This window comes from Corticium candelabrum, chromosome 3 (genome assembly GCF_963422355.1).
Source record: "Corticium candelabrum chromosome 3, ooCorCand1.1, whole genome shotgun sequence".
Classification (NCBI taxonomy): domain Eukaryota; kingdom Metazoa; phylum Porifera; class Homoscleromorpha; order Homosclerophorida; family Plakinidae; genus Corticium; species Corticium candelabrum.
This window is the reverse complement of record NC_085087.1, coordinates 4650926-4670508: the sequence shown is the minus strand read 5'-3', so window position 1 is coordinate 4670508 and position 19583 is coordinate 4650926. Positions and strand designations below refer to the sequence as shown.

Here is a 19583-nt window from a genome sequence, read left to right as displayed (position 1 = left end):
GGTCATCCCACCGCTCACATGATGAGTCTATTCAACGACTTGAAGGAGGATCTGTGGACTAGAGACTACAGTTACTTTATGCCGGGATGTCAACCGCAGCCCATTACAATAGACCCGACAATTATCGGTCGAGAGGTAAGTCTAGTAAATACCGTGTAACTATAACCTGAGGTGTTTACAAGATACAAAAAGCATCCACTAAAAGTACGACTGCTTTTATGTCTTGTGTCGTGCTAAGTCGCCTTGCGTTCTTGCGTCAAAGACTTGCGTTTTTTCTTGCGGGTTCACATTAGATTGACACGATGCAGAATACACCGCAGCGTTTGACGCAGCGTTGACGCAAGATGTAGTACGAGTTCTGTTTCTTGAATCCGATTTGTGCGTCTTGCGTTCATGCACGCATTGAAATTAATATATCAATGGCGGACAAAGTAACCGTGACTTTCGGGGAACGTGTGAGGAGCTACCACTGTTTGTAGGATGTGCAACATCCTCTTTACAGAGACGGAAATTCTAAAAGGCAAGCGTGGGAATGGGGAGGGGCTGGCCACGCGACCAGTATAGCGGAAGCCGTACGTAAATACGTTATCGAAGAAGATGCGCGCTCTAACTAGACAAACGCAGAAACTAACGTCAAATGTGAATGCTCTGGGCGCAAGGGAAAACGCAAGACGCAAGGTGCTGCGTATTTTTAATGTGAACCCGCCAGCCTCTAATTCTCCTTCAGCCGTGCGTCGTATGCGTTGCAGTAATGCGAACGCCATAACGACGACACATGCAGGAGTTGGACACAAAGACGCAAGACGCCGCAGCGTCACGTTGCGCCTTTGATTTAAACCAATACGTATAGTATTCTATATACACAGGCTTAACAAAACAAACACGTAACGTTAAAACCCGTGCACTTTCAACAATTCAAAGCACAATTTTCTGTTTGTTAGATATTTCGAATCGGTCGAGAGCGATTTTCCGAGACGGAAGTACTTTTTAGTGGCGGGGGACGTCCGTTTCTGATCGGAATCCCACAGGCAGTGGTGGACTGTGCCATGAAACAAAAAGACAAACGATATCGTGATCTATTACAGCACGTCATGCTGTCTGGCGGCACCACTGGGTTTCCAAACTTCGACACTCGACTAAAGAAAGACATTGTTAAAGCTGCAATGAAAGCGAACTTGTACGCCGACGTTGCAAAGGCAAAGGAATGCATCCATGTCGAACGTAAACTCCACTGTTGGTACAGTTCTTGGCTCGGTGCGCAGTTGATAGCGAAGAAAAGAATCTTTTACTTCAATCAGGTGATCAGTAGAATAAAGTACCTCGAGGTTGGTACGAGACATCTATACGAGGTGTGTAAGCCTTTTAGTGAGACCGATGAATAATTGTTTGATCAATGGATGGTGTGTTACGTATTCAGATTGTTTAGTGGACTTAGTGTGATATTGAGTTATATTGTGTTGTAATAGAATTATTGGCACAAAATTTGAAGTCTGAATAATTTAATGCTAAAATTAAATTTAAAACGGAACTAAATTTCTTGAATATTTTAAAATCTATTATGAGTAGAACGTATACATGATTGCATTGGAACGTTTTCAGGAAGGATTAGAAAGAAAGGTGTTTAGAGAGTTGTATAGGGTAATTTCTCTTTTCGAAAAGCTTGGAAAAGCTTTTTATCCTCACTACCCTTCCGCTTGGAATAGACAGAAAGAATTAAAAGTTTGAAAGTAGTATCACGTGATTTGAAGTCCCGGATGAAGACCGCGAAATAATTTTACATGTAAGTGGAAGACATTGCACATGGGCAAATGCATGCAGTCCAGAGGAGCCTTTAATGCATGAAGTACAAATGGGTAAGACCCAGAAATATTAACTAAATGTGCTTGATTTTGTGCAACACTTTCACTCATTTGCCGTCTAGCTTTGACTATACTATCAAACAGTATTGTTATAATTTGCAACTGCCCCTTGCAATGTTGTTATGCGCATGTGCAACGCGTGTCACTTTTCCAGCTTGTCGTTCTATTTGCGTGTAAGACACAAACTAATTAAATACTATAAAAATTTAATGAAATTATTACGATATTGTACGTCTACTAGTGCGTTGCGGTGTCATCGTGTTGTGACACCTTTCGTTAAGGTAGCTTATCACCGCTGATATTTGTATTACGGTACCTACCCGGTAGCACGGTAAATATGAATAATATCATAATACACACATTTATGGTATTGTACAATATGTACAACATTATAATAAAATTATTATGATATTGTACAGCTTATCTTAAAATAGGTACAATATGTACAATATATTATTATGATATTGTACATCTTATTATGATATTGTACATTTACCGTGCTTTACCGTGTACAGTTTGCACGGTAAATGGTACTCTCTCCATGTGTTCCATAGATTCTGCAGCTCAAGTATAAAGCAGTGTTTTTTGTAGGGCAACTCCGCCTGTTTAAGTGCAATTGAAATAGATCATTCAATCGTTCATTCATTTACTAAAACGTTTGATCAATTCATTGCTCTAGATCGACGTCATTTCTAACTTTCTGGGCTTTCTCTTCATTGCTGCCTCAGGATGACTTTGAAAAGTATTTTGCTCCGCCTTTCTGTTGCCTAAGAGGAGTGTTTAAGTTAATAAAGTCCAACATCAGAAAGCGCTTCCCGACGAGAAGTGCCTATAGAAAGCTTACCCTAGTTCATGTCTCCGATGTCCTTTCATGCTCCTCCCCCCCCCCCCACTTGCTAGTCGCTCCGCCGCCCCTGGAGACGTTCGGGCTCCAGTGCTTTCGTACCCTGGTGAGTGACATGTCACCCGAAATATGCTGCCCTGTAAACCAGTGAGTAACAGGTCAGTGACAGCGGCATGTAGCCAGTGACGGAGCCAGGGAGTCTTCAGACTGCTCGAACACCTACCTGCCTTTTGTCTTCAGATCTTTCAGTGGGCTAAAGCAAATCAAAACGGACTTGAGATCAACTATGAGAAACCAACTGCTCGTAGGACTATCTTCTTCGTATGCATAGGGACATGTCAGTTGATACTGTAGCAGTGCTTGAAGACTTTGGAAAGGCGCCATTCTTGATGATTTGGGGAGATTGGTAAGTTCGATCTTGACTACCCCCTGGTTCATTACTTCAGTATTGTAGCTAAGTACGTAGCAGTGTGTAGTGTGCGATGCCACAGATGTTACAGCATCTGATCATTTCAGTGAGCTCAACACGTGCATGCAGGCAATTGGATAAACTTCAATTAGTCTGCGAGTACCGACAAGTGCGACTGACACTGTCCAAATGGCACGCGCCAGCGACGGACACTTGCATTCGTCACTTCAAACTAGACGGCAAACGTGAGCTAACACTTGCACGCCAGCCTCTGATTCCGATATGAGAAAGCCTCCGATGAGAGTCAGATCTCTTATACTCGCAGTCCAGTCGAGCAAGTCGAATCAAGAAGGACGCTATCGTTGTCGGAAAGTGCCGTTAATTCTCGTCGCTGCTGGATTTGCTGTCCTCTATCTTCCGTTGTTTCTTCAATCATCAAGTGTTTCTAAGTTCTATTCGAGCAAGAGAGGTGCTAGTCAGACTCACAGATCGGAAACGGTTTCGACGCAACGAGGGTGTGCATCTCTGTGGAAACGCGTTGGTTGTAATTCGAGTCGTCCGATACTTCGGTGCAGGCCGTTTCAAAGTAGTAGTACACGGAAGGAACGTCATTATGACGCCGTCGTGAAGACGTTCGATTCTCTAGTGTATCTAAATGGTTGTCGACATGAGACTTGTTCACTCGTTGGCTCCTCGGGAAATTTGAAAAATCGTGCTCGTGGAAAATTGATTGACAAAAGTAGTGTCGTTATTCGACTCAATAATCAACCAATCACGGGATACGAGAAATATGTTGGGACACGTCCAGCTGATATTATGGTATTCAATGATCATATTTGGTGCTTCAATAACACCAGTCATCCTACTCTGTATATCCGTTCTACAGACAGTTCTTTGAGAGAGAATGCAGTCATTATTAAAAAATGTCAAGCAAATCGGATTGCGCCTTTGTATTCCCTCTCCAGGTATGTTCAACGTCAAGCACAGAGTCTGCTGAAGGCTTATGCTGAGAGGTATAACGTACAGAGAAGCGTCTCTGGTTCTAAAAGCAAATACTTTCATGCAACCAGCGGTTTCAAAGCTCTCGTTTTTAGTATGATGATATGCAGACAAGTTCATCTGTTTGGATTTGGAATGCAAGGAACGAAGACGTGGCACTATTATCCTCCTTACGGCAAAGACTACACTCCTTCTCATCACGAGATGTCACTAGAAATGAAAATAATACAGGACATAGCAACGCTAAATTATAACAGTAGTATGCTTGGTTTTCTAGATGGGGCAGTTAGTGAACTAACTGTTTATTAGTAATTTAAACGTATATAATATATTACACACACACACACACACACACACACACACACACACACACACACACACACACACACACACACACACACACACACACACACACACACACACACACACACACACACACACACACACACACACACACACACACACACACACACACACACACACACACACACACACACACACACACACACATATATATATATATATATATATACATAGATAACTACTAAGGTCTTTACATAAAACACAACGCTTATTTTCAAGGCTGATTCACATTGAGCACGTAACGTAACGTGACGTAATGTAGGACACCGGCAAGTTTTGTTGTCGTAAAGGTTGATTCACACTGAGCACGTAACGTAACGTAACGTATTTTATAAACAGACAGAACGATCTACTAACGTGACGTAACATGCCATCAAGAAACATTCACACATTGATCTTCTCACATACGTTCAGCGTCCCATACATGACGTTACACATGGAAACTTTCGTCACATTTAAGCAGAGGAAAGTTCAAACGTCGTTTTTTACTGCTTCTTCTTACTTCTCGGAGACAAAGGAAAAAGCACACGAAACACAAATGTGGATTAGATAGAGTTTACGGGCTCTGCCACATTCTAGTAAAATGAAATGAGCATGACCGACCACAACAACAAATTTGCCAGTGTGAATGATCTTGCATAACGTAAAGTCGCCTTACGTTACGTTAGGTTACGTTACGTGCTCGGCATGAATCAGCCTTAACGCGCCGTATTCATTTTCGTAACGTAACGTAAAATGTTGAGATGGATTCAAATTTTCCCAGTTGACGTAAGAAATTAACCAATCATGACCGGAGCAGTGCGTGGGTGTCTTTCCTGAGCATGCGCATTTCACTGCCGTAAGATGGATACCGACGAGCGTCCTAATGACTTTGCACGCGAGTATCCGTGTTTGTAAGACGTCAAATTAATTATAGCGCGGATTTCAAGAGCACTTTGCTTAATTAAAGACAATATGCTTGGAAAGTTAGCTATTGCCGTAGCCCTAGAAAAGACTTTTATCAAACTGGATGTCACACGTAGACAACATTGTGTTTAATTTTTGTGGCTGAAGCTTTCATGCGTGACGTCATGTACGGGACACTGAACGTATGCGAGGAGCTCAATGTGAATGCTTTTTAAATGGCTTGTTACGTTACGTTACGTTACGTTACGTGCTCAGTGTGAATCAGTCGTTAGCGTTGTGTTTTATGTAAAGATCTTATATAGAACTTATGTATAGATATATACGTTTAATTAAGTTACTAATGAACAGTTAGTTTGCTAAATGCTTCATCTATAAAATCAGCCATACTACTGTTCTGGGTTGTCTTTGCAATGTCTTGTATTATTTTCATTTCTAGAAACATCTCGTGGTGAGGAGGTGTGTAGTTTCTATAAGGAGGATAGTAGTGCCACGTCTTCGCTCCTTTCTTTCCGAATCCAAACAGATGAACTTGTCTGCATATCATCATGCTGAAAATGAGAGCTTTGAAACCGCTGGTTGCATGGATGTAGTTGCCTTTAGAACTATAGACTTTTCTCTGTACGTTATACCTCACAGCGTAAGCCTTCAACAGAATCTGTGCTTGACGTTGAACATATTTGGAGAGGGAATACAAAGGCACAATCCGATGTGCTTGACATTTTTTAATAATGACTGCATTCTCTCTCAAAGGATTGGCTGTAGAACGGACATACAGAGTAGGATGGCTGGTGTTAGTGAAACAATCTATATGATAATTGAATATCATAATATCAGCTGGACGTGTCCCAACATATTTCTCGTATCCCGTGATTGGTTGATTATTGAGTCGAATAACGATACTACTTTTGTCAATCAATTTTCCACGAGCACGATTTTTCAAATTTCCCGAAGAGCCAACGAGTGAACAAGTCTCATGTCGACAACCATTGAGATACACTAGAGAATCGAACGTCTTCACGACGGCGTCATAATGACGTTCCTTCCGTGTACTACTACTTTGAAACGGCCTGCACCGAAATATCGGACGACTCGAATTACAACCAACGCGTTTCCACAAAGATGTACACCCTCGTTGCGTCGAAACCGTTTTCGATCTGTGAGTGTGACTAGCACCTCTCTTGCTCCAATCGAACATAGGAATACTTGATGATTGAAGAAACAACGGAAGGTAGAGGAAAGCAAATCCAGCAGCTACGAGAATTAACGGCACTTTCCGATAACGATAGAGCTCTACTTGATTCGTCTTGCTCGACTCGACTTCGAGTGTAAGAGGTCTGACTAGCATCGGAGGCTTTCTCATATTGAAATCAGAGGCTGGCGTGCAAGTGTCAGCTCACGCTTGCCGTCTAGTTCGAAGTGGCAAATGCAAGTGTAGATCGCTGGCGCGTGCCATTCGGACAGTGTCAGTCGCACTTGTCGGTGTACTCGCAGGCTAATTGAAGTTTATCCAATTGTCTGCATGCACTCAGATACTGTAACATCAGTGGCATCGCACACGGCACGCTGCTACAATGCTGAGGTAATGAACCAGGCGTTCATCAAGATCGAACTTATCAATCTCATCTAATCATCAAGGACGGCGCTTTTTCAAATTCTTTAGGCACTGTTACAACATCAACTGACATGCCTCTATGCCTGGATAAGAAGAAGAGATAGTCCCACAAGCGTTTGGTTTCTCATAGTTGATCTCAAGTCCGTCTTGATTCACTTTAGCCACTGAAAAATCTCTCTGAAAGCTTGTTGTATACCTGAAGACAGGAGACAGATAGGTGCTCGAGCACCCTGAGCATCCTCTCTGGCTACGCCACTGGCTGCCGCTGTCACGCTGACTTGTTACCTATTGGTGTTACAAGGTAGTTTACTTCGGGTGACATGCCACTCACCATAGTAAGAAAGCACTAGTTCGAGCTTGTACGTCTTGGCTACTAGAAGGATGATGAAGCAACGAATGCGGAGCAAAATACTTGCTGAGTTTTCCTGAGGCAGTACTATAGTAAATATCTAGTTGTGCGGTATCCGTAAGCGCCTCGCGTTAGTGAGTAACACGTACAATGGAGTTTTCAGATCGTCTACTGAAACGTCGAGTCCTAGCTGGACAATACGTAGTAGTTGAAACCCTAGCTGTCATGGAAGTAAACATGCAAACTTCCTAGTAGTTTAGATTACGTCTAAAGGCCTGGTATTTGTAGTCGTCGTTTGCGATCGTGATCAAGACAATTGAAATGTACAGTCTAGGTATACACTCAGTTCCGTTGTAGCGACAGTGGTATGGTATCTAGTGACATAGAAATTGATATCAGCAAACATTGACTATCAGCAGTGTTAGATGCAGAACAGGGTAGTAAAGGACTGATTGTAGTATCGGACGTGTGAATAGTTGACTGTAGGTGGCATTCAACTCTGAAGGCGTTTCTTGGTTGTCAAATACACACAGTCCCTAGCTACAATAGAAAAGGATGGGGCGACGGAACTTGTGCATATGCCCTAGTAATGGAGTACTGCCGCAACAGATCTTTCTTAACTATTTGCATGTCACATTGTGTAGATACTAGTGAAGTAGTTTCAAACGTAGAATGGACGTAGCCTGGAATTTTAGACTATATTGCCAAAAAAGATATTAATTAATTAATCATTATTAACTAACAATTTTTGCATATTAAAACGGATTTTAGCTACACAATTCTAAATAAATAAATTAATAGTTAGAAAGAACGTCTTCGGAATTGAACATCTCGTAGACATGCAGTTTAAATTAATAGATATTAATCAAAATATATCTTTACATATTTTGTATTTCTCTAGTCTATAAACGAGCTACTATAATATCACCAACAGAATGCAGTCGATCTATTATTGCGCATGCTCATAGATCACCAGATAAGTGTCAGTCATTTGGAAGACCGGCATTTGTCACGTTGCGTACGTCATGGAAAAGTGTTCAATAATCGTCGACAGTGGAACTGGATACGTGAAGATGGGATTCAGTTCTTCGGACAAGAGTCCTATCAAAGTTAAGCGAAAGACCTCACTGAATTGGTGGAGTCCTAACTACCTTGGTCCGTCTCATTATGATGTTCTAAAGGCGACACCACTTACCTCTCTTGGAATGAAAATTTACCAGAGAAATGCTGATGAAGAAGTTGAGGTGAGTTGGGGTATATAATTTGACTTTGTCGACCGTACGTTCGTCGATTTGTGTATTATATTAAAATTTAATTCTCTAACAACTACCGCAATAATTTTATGGTTCTGATTACAACACCGCAAACATTTGTGATCTATTTAATTAATATTACCGGTATAAGCTCAAACTAACACGCCTTTTTACAAAGAATGCAACAACAAGTGAACAGTTTGCGCTTGTGCTTGTCACCGTTTTGTGACTGTGTTTCTGATCGGTTTCCGGCGAATTATAGTCATTGATGATTGATGTAAAGCTCGTTTGCGGAGTTGTAAGCAAACCATGGCAAGACGAGAAGAGTAACTAACGGACTGTTTTATTATCTAGAGATTATAGTATACATGCATCCGTTGCACGGTGCACTGCAGAGAAAATGCTGAGGTTGATGATCTATAGTTAAGTTTTCTTGTGGCAATCCGTAGATAACATGTGATGTTGTATTTACCGTTTGTACAAAAACTGAAATTTATCTATTTAAAATTAAAGATTTTAGACATCATCAAATCTACTCGAGGGCGCTTCTTCAATTCCACAGGTAAGGTTAAAATTTGTGGCCGGGAGGAATGACTAAAGTAATTCATTATTATATAATAGTTAGCAGTTTGAAAACAAAGTTCTCGAGCCTGACTGTTTGTTTACAATTATCATGCACCTTGTTTGCTGATTCTGTGAAGAATGTTAATATTACAACACAAGATAGGTAATTGTCTTGGAGTTTCTTATAGGAAGTTGACAATATACTTATTGCATCAAACTCTATATGCGTTAATTAGATCGCTTTAGATGTCACTATTGACAAGAGTGTTACATTGTCTAGTTCTTGATGCAGTCAATTCGGCTCAACCTAGACGTCGACGCGTATCGCTTTCCCATCGTAATCGTCGAAAACGAAACGAGTTCGAAATCTCGTCGCGAAGAAATGGCCGAGATCCTATTCGAAAAATGGCACGTACCCGCACTGTACATGGCTCACGAGGCAGCTTTCTCGCTCTCCTGGTACGGATACAATACTGGCGTGGTCGTCGACTGCGGTCACGAGATATCGTCCATTGTGACCTTCGACAACTATCGACGTTGTGCAGACAGGGTCATGGCTTACGGTGGCTTCAACACGACGCACCAAATTATGCAAGACTTTATGCAAGGATCACACAATCAGTTCCGTCCTCTGACGAAAGTGGCGTTCCACACACTCGAGCACATGAAAATGAATATGTTCTTTGTGGCCTCCAATTTTGAGAGGGAAGAGCGACGTGTTGGTGGAAAAGACTATAAAATGGCAGACGCAACAATGATTTACCGCGTGGTAAGTAACATAGTTACTATTACTTAGTATGTTACTGTAGTAGAAATGTTTTCGTTTCTTGGTCGTAACAATTTCGATATTAGCGAGTCGCGTAAAATTTTGCTTTATTTTTGTATTAGTTTTGGGGCTACCGTTTTGCAGCGTCAGAGCAGTGGCGAGATACTACTAGATTTGGGCATGCACAGTAGGTGCGGTAACGTCAATGAGTCTTGTCAGTGTGTCAAATCGATGAACAATTGATTCCAACTTACTGGCCAAGCAGAGCGAAGCCCAGGGTGTTGTTACCGGGGCAACGGAGCCAAACTTGGCTCCAGACACGATCATTTGGCTCCAGAAGGCTCCAAGTTAAGAAATAAAAATTTGATGTGTTCATTTTCCGGAGTCAATGCGATTTTCAGAGCCTGGACTCTGTGTCCCGCCAGTACTGTACGCGAATTATGCTATCAATGCTCTGTGGTCTGCGGAAGACCAGAGTCGTATATACAGAAACGGTCCTGGGCTCCAGGTACAGCGCAGCTACACCCAAATTTGGCTCCAAAATTGACGACCACCTACAACTCTGGACGTAGGCCTCGTCCCTGACTAGTCTAGTCCTGAAACGCAGACAGCGGCTGACACGGTCTGTAATTAGCATTGAGGCTGCTTGTACCGCCAGAAGCAGCACAGCGTCTCGGTCTTCAGATATTCCGTTAGAAGAGTTGCTGTAAGAATTTAGCCTGGGTAAGCAGTTATTTAGTTAGCTACGTGTATTCCGCAACGGTAACTGCACATTTATATGCTACTAGCTACATTGCCCGCCTTTGCCCGGGTGCATGCATTCGGCTGTGAGAAATTATACCATGGAAGTATCTTGTCTAGAGTCTTAGTTACAGTTAGATGTACGAAGTAGTCAGCACAGCGAGTATTTCATTTGCAATTAGATTTCGTATGCCTCTCGTTAGCTTTAGATAGTAACAACTGGCTCAAGTTGACGTCAATTTAATTTTAATTCTAGAAAACTTGCAAGAAAAATGAGATTGAACCGAAATGCACTTATATTAAACGTACGTCGTCTCCTGACCTCTAATAGAACCATTAAGAAATCCATTGTGGCGTCACGTATTAAGACCCTGCATTTAATTGTGACGTCACCTACTGCGCCATCACCTATAACGTTCTATTAGACGCTCTATCTCTGCTGTTTTGACTATGCGAAAGCGAAACACCGTTTATTTCCTTGCGCGCTAATGCTCTTTATAGTTTGAATATCGTGATTAGCAATCCGATCAATGTCGGGAGAGCTTTATCGCTCGAGGGTCGACCACCAAAGATGACCCACCAATCAAAAACTGACATTGTTACGTTTATTTTTATTTGGTCAGCATGTCTGGAGAATTGAAGTGACAATGAGTAAAGTGTGAAGAAGTAGTAGGCGAACAAACAAATAGGATCTTGTCTTTATATACGTATGTATCTAGATAGATGTATAGATATATCCATCACACCGGATTACTCATGTGTACTTTCTTCAAGGGAATGGAATCCACAAACACGAAATACTCAACCACAAAATACACAACACATGCTATCAACTACCAGTACACACTATAATTTCATACTTCTATACACGACAGTCCCGACTGAAACGCCCTCTGTAAAAAGTTACCTTGGATCTTGCCTTTACTGCTGCATGCTTCCCGGAAAGAATCAGCTAGCCTTTCTCGCATTGAGTTTCGTTGACAGGGAACGCGTTTAAAACAAGTATACGCTAATGATCGTTCGCAAAAAATTTCTAAGCGATGCTCAAAATTGATGCCAGTAATACTGAGAAACGAAAGTATTTCTGGTACCATAACCTATAACATCAATTGTTAATTGAATATTTAAACCCTAGCTTTTCGGTAATCTTGACAGACACTCATACAAATCGAAATTGTTCGACGAAAGATACGGAATTCAACACGTCATTAGCACGACGATCGCGGAGACTCGGACGGTCAGTCCCCTCATTCTCTACAACCGCGTGTTCTTATGCGGCGGCATCACGGCGGCGTCCGAGTTCCACGAAACGATGACGAAGAGTCTTGTCGGCCCCTTCAGATCCGTCGACGACATCAACGTCTTTTCGAAACCGGGACGCGAATTTAGTGCGTGGTACGGTGCGAAGGAGGTTGCGTGTGGGGATGCCTTTTATGATCGGCAGGTGTTGGGTATTGAAAGGTATCGCGAAGATGGGGTGAGGTCTCTGTTTTTCTCGATGGATATGGGTAGACCTCGTTGGAAAAATCGACAATCGATGGAATCGTGGTGAATCGGATGGGGATGGATAGAAAATGCTGTTTGACTGCAGTAGTTCGTTGTGTGTGTTGAGTTGTGGTATATGCTAGTGCATGTGCGTGGACTGCATTGTGTTGCAAGTAGAAAATAGATAAATAATATTGAATCTGTAAACGTTTACAGTACTGTTGTGATTATCAATTAGTTAGATACCGCAGCTGAAAGTGTGCATGTGTAATGGTGCACTGTTGCATCTAGAGCTGTGAGCCGTTTGAAGATCCACGGTATAGTGTCGTGAAAATTTAAAGCGCGCTACTTGTAGAATCGTACAAAATGAGACGCTCATTTCACGTGACCATAAAATCCGTACCATTTCTGAATAGCTGCATGCATGTTATCATCGAAGGAGAGTTATCGTATATGCAAAAACCAATAACTAGAAAATTAGTTCAATGTACTAATAACTTTATTAATTATGTTAAGCAGTAATAGTTAGATCGACTGTTTGCTTTTAATAATTATTTAATAAATTAACATTAAAATCACATAATTGAAATTGTCACTGTCTCTGATGAGTTTCTTCTCGCACTGTACAACATTCCTTGTACCTATTCTCTGCATGTTGGTTTGCACGTCGCTACTGACTGTCCACAATAATTGTTGACATACTACTAGACCTAGAGAGCAGTAGCAGCGCACGAAGTCTGGAAACTCGAGGCTAGTAGTATAGTGCATGCTGTGCTTGTATGTATATCGTGTAGCAGAGTGGTCGTTTGAAGTCTTCGTCCCTTGTAGGTAAGTAGTCATGTCAAATCTACATTTACAGTTTTGAATTAGTAATAATAAGTATGTGTGTATTATCTAGGGATGCAAACTGTGGGATTTGGGAATGGGAAGTACCAAACGTTTACTACATCAAGCGTGGAGAAGACGGTATCATAGAGGGCTAGGGATCTCAACAAGAACATCCTTGCGGGACACTCTTGGAGAACCTATCATGGAAGCTCCAGATCTATTGCATGTTAGCCAGCTCTCTTTCATAGTTATGGAGAGCAGTTCATTTCAATAATGAATTAGTGAGCGGGTTCATCCTGAATACTCAAGGTAATCTGTGGCGAGCAGTGGACAATGAGACAAGGACAAGAATCATGGTGTTGTTCTACATGGACTTTAAGAGCTGGATTACACCTTAATTTATGTTTGTCTAGTCGTCTGAGTTTATTCAAGTTTCTATAACTATCTATTTTTACTTGTTAGTGTATGAATCTTGTCTGGCCTACAGCACTGTACCTGTAGTGGTATGAAACAAAATATATGTGTGTCGTGCTCACCAGATCAGTCTGGTTTGTAAAGTCTATTACAAGTACCGGAAGCAAACCCTGCTTCAGACGTACTTAGACCATCACAGCTGTCTAGAAAGAAGACATGACTTTACGAAGGATCCGAGTAGATCCCAGAAGCACTGTTTTCTGTAAGTGCTGCAGGTTGTGATGACCTGGAATAATGTCCACCGTGCAATACCTGCGTGCACTGTGCCCAAAGCTTCCAAGACCACCGGAACCATCAGTGTTCGACAATGTGTCGCTATACCCCTCCATAATGGGCAAGTGGGGTCTTTACCCCATCTGAGCGCCCACCAACCTGGCAGGTGAGCTCAGCGGGGTACATGTTTCTGTGTAGTCCATACGGCGATCAATGACTAGCCAATTCAATTATTATTATTATTATTATTATTATTATTAGCTAATCTTGATCGAAGTAGAAAATTCTATAGAATGACGCGTACTGAATTCTAAGATCAGTAAAGGGTGTGATCAAGGATTCAAATGTATGATCCGAAATAATGCATCATATTCTCTTTCTTAACTTAATTATGGTAGTGGGGTATCGAATTGGGTCATCTAGCTAGTATACCAGACGACTGACTAATCAAACATGGAAAAGGGAATAAGAAGAGGTTTGGGTCTGCACAAATCTGCATCTTTAACAGAAGCTCTTGGTCAGAGTTCAATGAATGTGATAAGATATCTTATTTTTGGAGAGTGAGTTATCATACATCTAATGCCTTATCTGTCAGTCTTTTGGTCTGCTGACTTGTCTGTTGATCTGTCCTGTTGTTTGTTTGCTGGTCAGTTTGTGTAATTGTCTGCTAGCTTGCTGTTTTAATTAATTAACTACCTCATTGTTTCACTAAGTACTAGCAAGGGTGTTGTTACCAGGGCAACGGAGCCAAACTTGGCTCTATAGACACGGATCCTTTGGCTCCAGAAGGCTCCACGTTAATTAACAGTTAAACTAATAATGTAATGTGTCCTTGTACTGGAGTCCAGTCTCTGTCAATGCCATGTCAGAGTCTGGACTGTGGGTCTTGCAAGGCTACACAGAAAATGATGACTGAGGGTACACCATGGCAGCATGTATATAAAGTATGTCAGTTGTGACCAGAGCTCTCTGTAATGCCCATGCAGCAAAAGTCTCTGGGTGTCCAAGGGATGGCTCTGAGCTCCGGGTACTGGCAGCAACGCCCAAATTTGGCTCCAAAATTGATGACCACCCGCAACCCTGACTAGGGTTAGAAATTTGCAACATATTGGGCTTTAGTTGGGATAGTATGTCTTTCAAATTTAGTGTAAGACAAAAAACAGTCTATCTCTATCTCTATCTCTTGTACTTAGACAGCATTCATAATGGTATCCTAGAATCTAATTTACGAAACAGATTATACAGTGTGGCATGGGCTATACATGTAAATTACCGGGCTACAGAGCTCATCATTTGTAGGCGTGGTCATAAAAATTGTGGACTGTAAATATGTGTGAGGACCAAAGCTGTTTATAGTATACTAGCAACTTTCAGTTTGTATTAGTCTAGATGACTGGCTGTTTCATATGACTGATTTAATTAATTGATGGACAATAAATACTCAAAGTACGTCTCCAATCTACAATATCCGTTACTATACCTGTAAACACATCACACAACATTTGATTTCATCGTCTGTTTGTTTGTCTAGTAGACTATTGCACGTGATCAAAGATTAATCGGTCACGTGAGTTAATATATGAGCATGCGTAGAATCTAGGGAACGCCTCAGAGACTGTTCCCTTCGTTGTAGACTCAGTCATTGTCAGTTGGTGTGTATGCGGTGAGTAATGGACTATAGAAAAGGTTGACTGTGATGTCGGCACTGTTGCGTAACTGATGCGCTTCGTTTTTTTGTTGGCGCCATTGATTGACGCGCACGTGGCTAGCTATCGGTTCCTCTTGTTTCGTTTGTGAGTTGTTTTGTATGGTGGAGTGTTATTGTTTGTTGTGTAGAAATGAAAAAGGAATTGAGTGAAGCGGTGAGGAGAGGCGATCTTCAGTCAGTAACACGTTTCTTTGAGTTGGGAGTTGATATCAAGACTCCATGTGTTGTGAGTTTATAATGTGTGTATTGGATGTTGGAATGAACTCCACGTCGTTGATCTCAAATTAGAACACTCTTCTGATACAAGCGTGTAGGAATAATAAGAAGGAGATAGTTGAGTTGCTTCTCACTAAATCAGCAGATGTTAAAGGGACTGGCAAGGTGAGTTGATTGAGTGTGTGACAGTGTGATGTGTTGTTGATAAGATGATAGATATCAACTAGATGTAACAATCTAATCCAACAATCAACGTTTTCGTTTCTTCTTGCTTGTCAAGAGGCAGCAGTATTGACTTGTGACTGGCTGAATCAGCCATTGCATGCAGAGATTAATAATCTTGTTGGTTTATGTTTCATTTAACTTGACTGTCGTCACTATCGTCTAACCATAGTTTCAATCTAAACATGATTTCATGCCCCACTGTTATCTACTAACTATGAACATGTTTTAGTGTGAAAGCTAAACAGCTCTCAAGTGTGATGCAGACGTTTAACAAAAGTAGTTTTATCTAACTGGCTGTTGATATTAATTTATTAAATCTGTTCCGGATGATGATTTTGGGTTACTGCTTATGATCTTGTTTGTGTTGCTGTGCTGTCTTGTATAGAGAGATGACCTTAAGTGGTATCTAGAGAGGAAGGTGGGGATTTAGTAATTTGAGGTTGGAATGAATGGTTGGCTTGATGGTACTTGTTACAGTGTATGTGCAGACAGTCCTTTTTATTGTTATCAAATTTGTGGCTTAACAGAGATGAATATCTTGTGTCAATGATTTAAAGGAGAACTCTCATCAAATACTAAAGCTTGTTGAAAGAAAGATACAAGGCCTGGTATCTTCCTGCAGGAAACCTACGGTCCAGACAGCCACAGAAGCAGAGAATCGGCAACGAGATGTTCAGACGATTCCCCGTATGTACACAAAGTCTTACTCTCTCGAAGTAACTACTTTAGGTTTAACCATACCAAGTGCTACTAACGCACCCAAAATTCAGTGAGAAATGATCTAGGAACTAATCTAAGAAGGGTCTCCTGAGGTTGTATTGCAACAGTCGATAATTGCGTGATAACTTTGGAGTCCCAGTTTGCTTTAGTCAATAAATCACAACTTGACACCATATGTCTCACAATCCTTACCTTGAAATGTGCACAGATATTAGTCTTCCTTGCTAACCAACAATCAGAGTTACGCTCATGCCACATACGGGTACTAAACACGCCTACACGGGTAATTTCAATGCTTTATTTCTTCGTTATGGTAAACTTCTGCGGGTTGTGTCATGAAGTGACAGCTTTCATCTGAGAGATAGTTGATTTTGGTGAGAGTTCCCCTTTAACTGTTTTGGTAAGACAACGTTTTGTGTCAGTGGGAAGACGATAACCGGAGCCATCAAGTTCTGACATGACGAAAAAGGATTTTTATATTTTAGTTGAGATGTTAGACGTTGTACTTGTACGACTGCTTTCTAATTGATCTTGAGCAGTCAGCTTTCACAAATCTTGTGACAAAATTGCAAGGAATAACGTTTCACATACACAAATTTAAAATTGCAGACGAGCAAAGAAGGTGGTGATACCCTAATTGTCTAAATAGGTTTGCAGTAATTAATTGTTTTGGTTGGTCACTTTTGGTTTAGCATGGAGGGGATGGTGGAATAATGATTATAATAATACATTCTTGTGTGTGCAGTTTGGAGTGACACCTTTGATAACAGCAGCAAGGAATGGGTTGGACAATATCATTGATGTGTTATTGAAATCCAAAAATATTAATGTGATGAAGAGACATTATGTACGTTTGAGTATTGAGAGGTTCAGTTGATATTGTGGTGTCTGTTGTGCATGTATTAAACATATTTGTGAATGTAATGCATTGATTTTGCTATTGTTCGTGTTTGTGTGCTCATTATGTGTGTTGAATGGAATGTCTGTTGCTTAGTATGTTTTAATTAACATAAACACTCTCTCACTAGCTTATCAGTTTCCTGTTTACTCAGGTTGGAAGGACAGCCATTCATTGGGCTGCAATGAATAATCACATGACCATTGTAGAGAGACTTGTGTCTTGTTCTGTTCCTGTTGATATCAATGATAACAATGGTTGTACACCACTGTGGTGTGCTGCCTATTATGGTCATGTGTGTTGTGTTGATGTTCTCCTAAAACATGGAGTGAGTCCCCAACATGAGAGGTAATGCATTCAATATCCTTCAGTCAATAATATTACTAACGTGATGTCATTGTGGGATAGTGAGAGGAAAGGATCACCACTGCAGATTGCCAAGCGACGTGGTCACAGTGATGTTGTTGAGATGATGGAAGAAGCCATAAGATGTACGTGAAAGAAACAATTAATTTACTTTTCTTTACTTTTCTCTACTTTGTTTTTCGTGTTTAAATTATTTTCTAATGTTCTGTTTTTGCATCCATTTGTTTGTCTATTTTTGTTTTGTCTGTTTGTCTGCCTGTCTGTCCATCTATTCATTTGTATGACAGTGAGTTTGTGAATTTAACTGTAAATGAATTGTATGTCATGCAAGGAGCTGATATGAAAGTGTTGTATGGCTTTAGAAATATAACTTTCTGTGTAGCCTTTCACAACTCGCACATTTTAATGTGAAGATGTTAAATGATGTGTCCATACATACATATGTATGTTTGTAATGTGTTTGTCATTTTCGCAGCAAAGACTCCGAATAGAGAGGAGCGCGTAGCTACAGTGAGGAAATATAAATAACAAGTGAAGGTTATGTTACTGTATTACATTATTTCGTGTTGCAGGTAATGTTACTGATAAGACAGTTGGCAGAGAAAGACTTGCAATTACAATCAATGAGCAAAGAATTGGCAGAGAAAAACAGGGAGGTGGCATCTTTGAAAGCACGATTGGCAAGAATCAGAGACGTAGCTGATGTTGAGAGTGATGAGGTTTGTTGCATTTGTGTTAATGACAATTATCATTAATGTACAGATGGTTGTATGTCAGTCAAAGTTGCTGCATTCTGTTCACGCCCAGTAGCACGTCAATTTAGAAATAATTAATTAGAATTAACATTATTGATATCACCACTCACCTAAGTGATAATAATTAATTAATTAATTGTTATTATATGAATTTAATATATTATATTAGTTATTAGTTAATTGTTATTAGGGATCAATAGAATGTTTTAGATGACTGATTGACTATGTCGTATAGATGAGACAGAATCCTTTACTCCTTGATCTCTTTGTGTTTTCAGGTTGTGGAAGATGATGTGATAGCAGCCAGAATTCAGTCTACTGCTAGCGCGTTTGCTCAGTCAACAGGTACGTACTGATTCTTAGTTTCACATACTAGAATTACTGGATAAGTGTGTACATTGTTGTGTGTGTGTGTGTGTGTGTGTGTGTGTGTGTGTGTGTGTGTGTGTGTGTGTGTGTGTGTGTTGCATGATTACGGCTGCATGTCTCTCAGTGTCTTGATCTTCCAGTCCCTCTGTGTTTTGCTTCATTTTCCTGTTTAGTCTGCTGATCACTTTCTTGCACAAGTTTGTATTTCATTATAAGGAATGATGTTTGTATCTTACACTAGAGGATGATCATAGACGTGATTCGTATTCTCGTCGAGTTCTGCAGGCAATTCAAGGATTTGGCTCAACCAGATGGTATGCACTCGGTCGTGATTGTGGAGAAACACGAGATCAGCTGCACAAATTCACTGTTCTGGTCGATGATTGTGATAAAGTTCAAGCTTTCTTTGATGCGATGGCACAGAAAGTAGGAGAGAAACGAGCAGCAGACAAACTACTGGACGCTTGCAAGAACATACAAAACCCAATATTTGCTGCAGTAAAAGAAGTGATGGACACAAAATGTAATTTGGGAAGGTGTTTTGTATTGCATATTAATAGTGTTGTCGTAGTTAAATGTCCTCAGTTGTGATTTGCTGTCATTTTTAATCTGAACTTAGCAGTCTAGTGATTGTGTAGAAAAGTGAAGACATCAAATGCGT

The 19583-nt window shown here is 40.8% G+C and overlaps 5 protein-coding genes across 6 annotated transcripts in view; 4 read left to right on the top strand and 1 right to left on the bottom strand.

Moving 5' to 3' along the window:
• The window catches only part of LOC134177412 (uncharacterized), a 4357-nt gene extending 2887 nt beyond the window's left edge, over positions 1 to 1470 (top strand). Inside the window, exons 2-3 of the mRNA XM_062644188.1 lie at positions 1 to 135; positions 942 to 1470. The exon at positions 1 to 135 is cut by the window's left edge and continues 348 nt beyond it. Of these exons, the coding sequence (XP_062500172.1) occupies positions 1 to 135; positions 942 to 1382 (576 nt within the window). The 3' untranslated portion in view covers positions 1383 to 1470. The remainder of the gene's footprint in view (positions 136 to 941) is intronic.
• Positions 1471 to 3394: 1924 nt separating this feature from the next.
• Positions 3395 to 4420, top strand: LOC134177646 (CMP-N-acetylneuraminate-beta-galactosamide-alpha-2,3-sialyltransferase 1-like). The gene has a single exon (XM_062644422.1). It carries the CDS (start codon positions 3395 to 3397, stop codon positions 4418 to 4420), a length of 1026 nt encoding a protein of 341 aa, XP_062500406.1.
• Positions 4421 to 5717: 1297 nt separating this feature from the next.
• On the bottom strand, positions 5718 to 6740 carry LOC134177645 (uncharacterized). Its single transcript, XM_062644421.1, has one exon. It carries the CDS (start codon positions 6738 to 6740, stop codon positions 5718 to 5720), a length of 1023 nt encoding a protein of 340 aa, XP_062500405.1.
• A 1596-nt stretch (positions 6741 to 8336) lies between these two features.
• On the top strand, positions 8337 to 16244 carry LOC134177644 (putative actin-24). Its single transcript, XM_062644420.1, has 8 exons — positions 8337 to 8585; positions 9439 to 9927; positions 11801 to 12142; positions 12442 to 12467; positions 13049 to 13116; positions 15502 to 15599; positions 15662 to 15754; positions 16200 to 16244. Exons 1-8 carry the CDS (start codon positions 8367 to 8369, stop codon positions 16242 to 16244), a joined length of 1380 nt encoding a protein of 459 aa, XP_062500404.1. The 5' UTR covers positions 8337 to 8366.
• Positions 15304 to 19583, top strand: LOC134177063 (ankyrin repeat and sterile alpha motif domain-containing protein 1B-like). 2 transcript variants are annotated; one of them, XM_062643767.1, is made up of 9 exons: positions 15304 to 15328; positions 15502 to 15599; positions 15662 to 15754; positions 17280 to 17780; positions 17841 to 17923; positions 18274 to 18308; positions 18371 to 18517; positions 18832 to 18898; positions 19164 to 19583. In XM_062643767.1, the coding sequence occupies exons 4-9, from the start codon at positions 17617 to 17619 to the stop codon at positions 19511 to 19513; spliced, it is 846 nt and encodes a 281-aa protein (XP_062499751.1). In that variant the 5' UTR covers positions 15304 to 15328; positions 15502 to 15599; positions 15662 to 15754; positions 17280 to 17616; the 3' UTR covers positions 19514 to 19583. The 2 variants fall into 2 exon arrangements, with proteins under 2 accessions (XP_062499751.1, XP_062499750.1); XM_062643766.1 differs by having other exon boundaries at positions 15310 to 15351.

Coding starts and splice junctions, on each gene's coding strand:
- LOC134177646 (XM_062644422.1), top strand. CDS start 3,395: ATGAGAAAGCCTCCGATGAGAGTCAGATCTCTTATACTCGCAGTCCAG.
- LOC134177645 (XM_062644421.1), bottom strand. CDS start 6,740: ATGAGAAAGCCTCCGATGCTAGTCAGACCTCTTACACTCGAAGTCGAG.
- LOC134177644 (XM_062644420.1), top strand. CDS start 8,367: ATGGAAAAGTGTTCAATAATCGTCGACAGTGGAACTGGATACGTGAAG. Junction 8,586..9,438: donor ATGCTGATGAAGAAGTTGAG/GTGAGTTGGGGT, acceptor TACATTGTCTAG/TTCTTGATGCAGTCAATTCG. Junction 13,117..15,501: donor CATCAAGCGTGGAGAAGACG/GTATCATAGAGG, acceptor TTTGTTGTGTAG/AAATGAAAAAGGAATTGAGT.
- LOC134177063 (XM_062643767.1), top strand. CDS start 17,617: ATGAATAATCACATGACCATTGTAGAGAGACTTGTGTCTTGTTCTGTT. Junction 17,924..18,273: donor GATGGAAGAAGCCATAAGAT/GTACGTGAAAGA, acceptor TCATTTTCGCAG/CAAAGACTCCGAATAGAGAG. Junction 18,518..18,831: donor CTGATGTTGAGAGTGATGAG/GTTTGTTGCATT, acceptor TTGTGTTTTCAG/GTTGTGGAAGATGATGTGAT.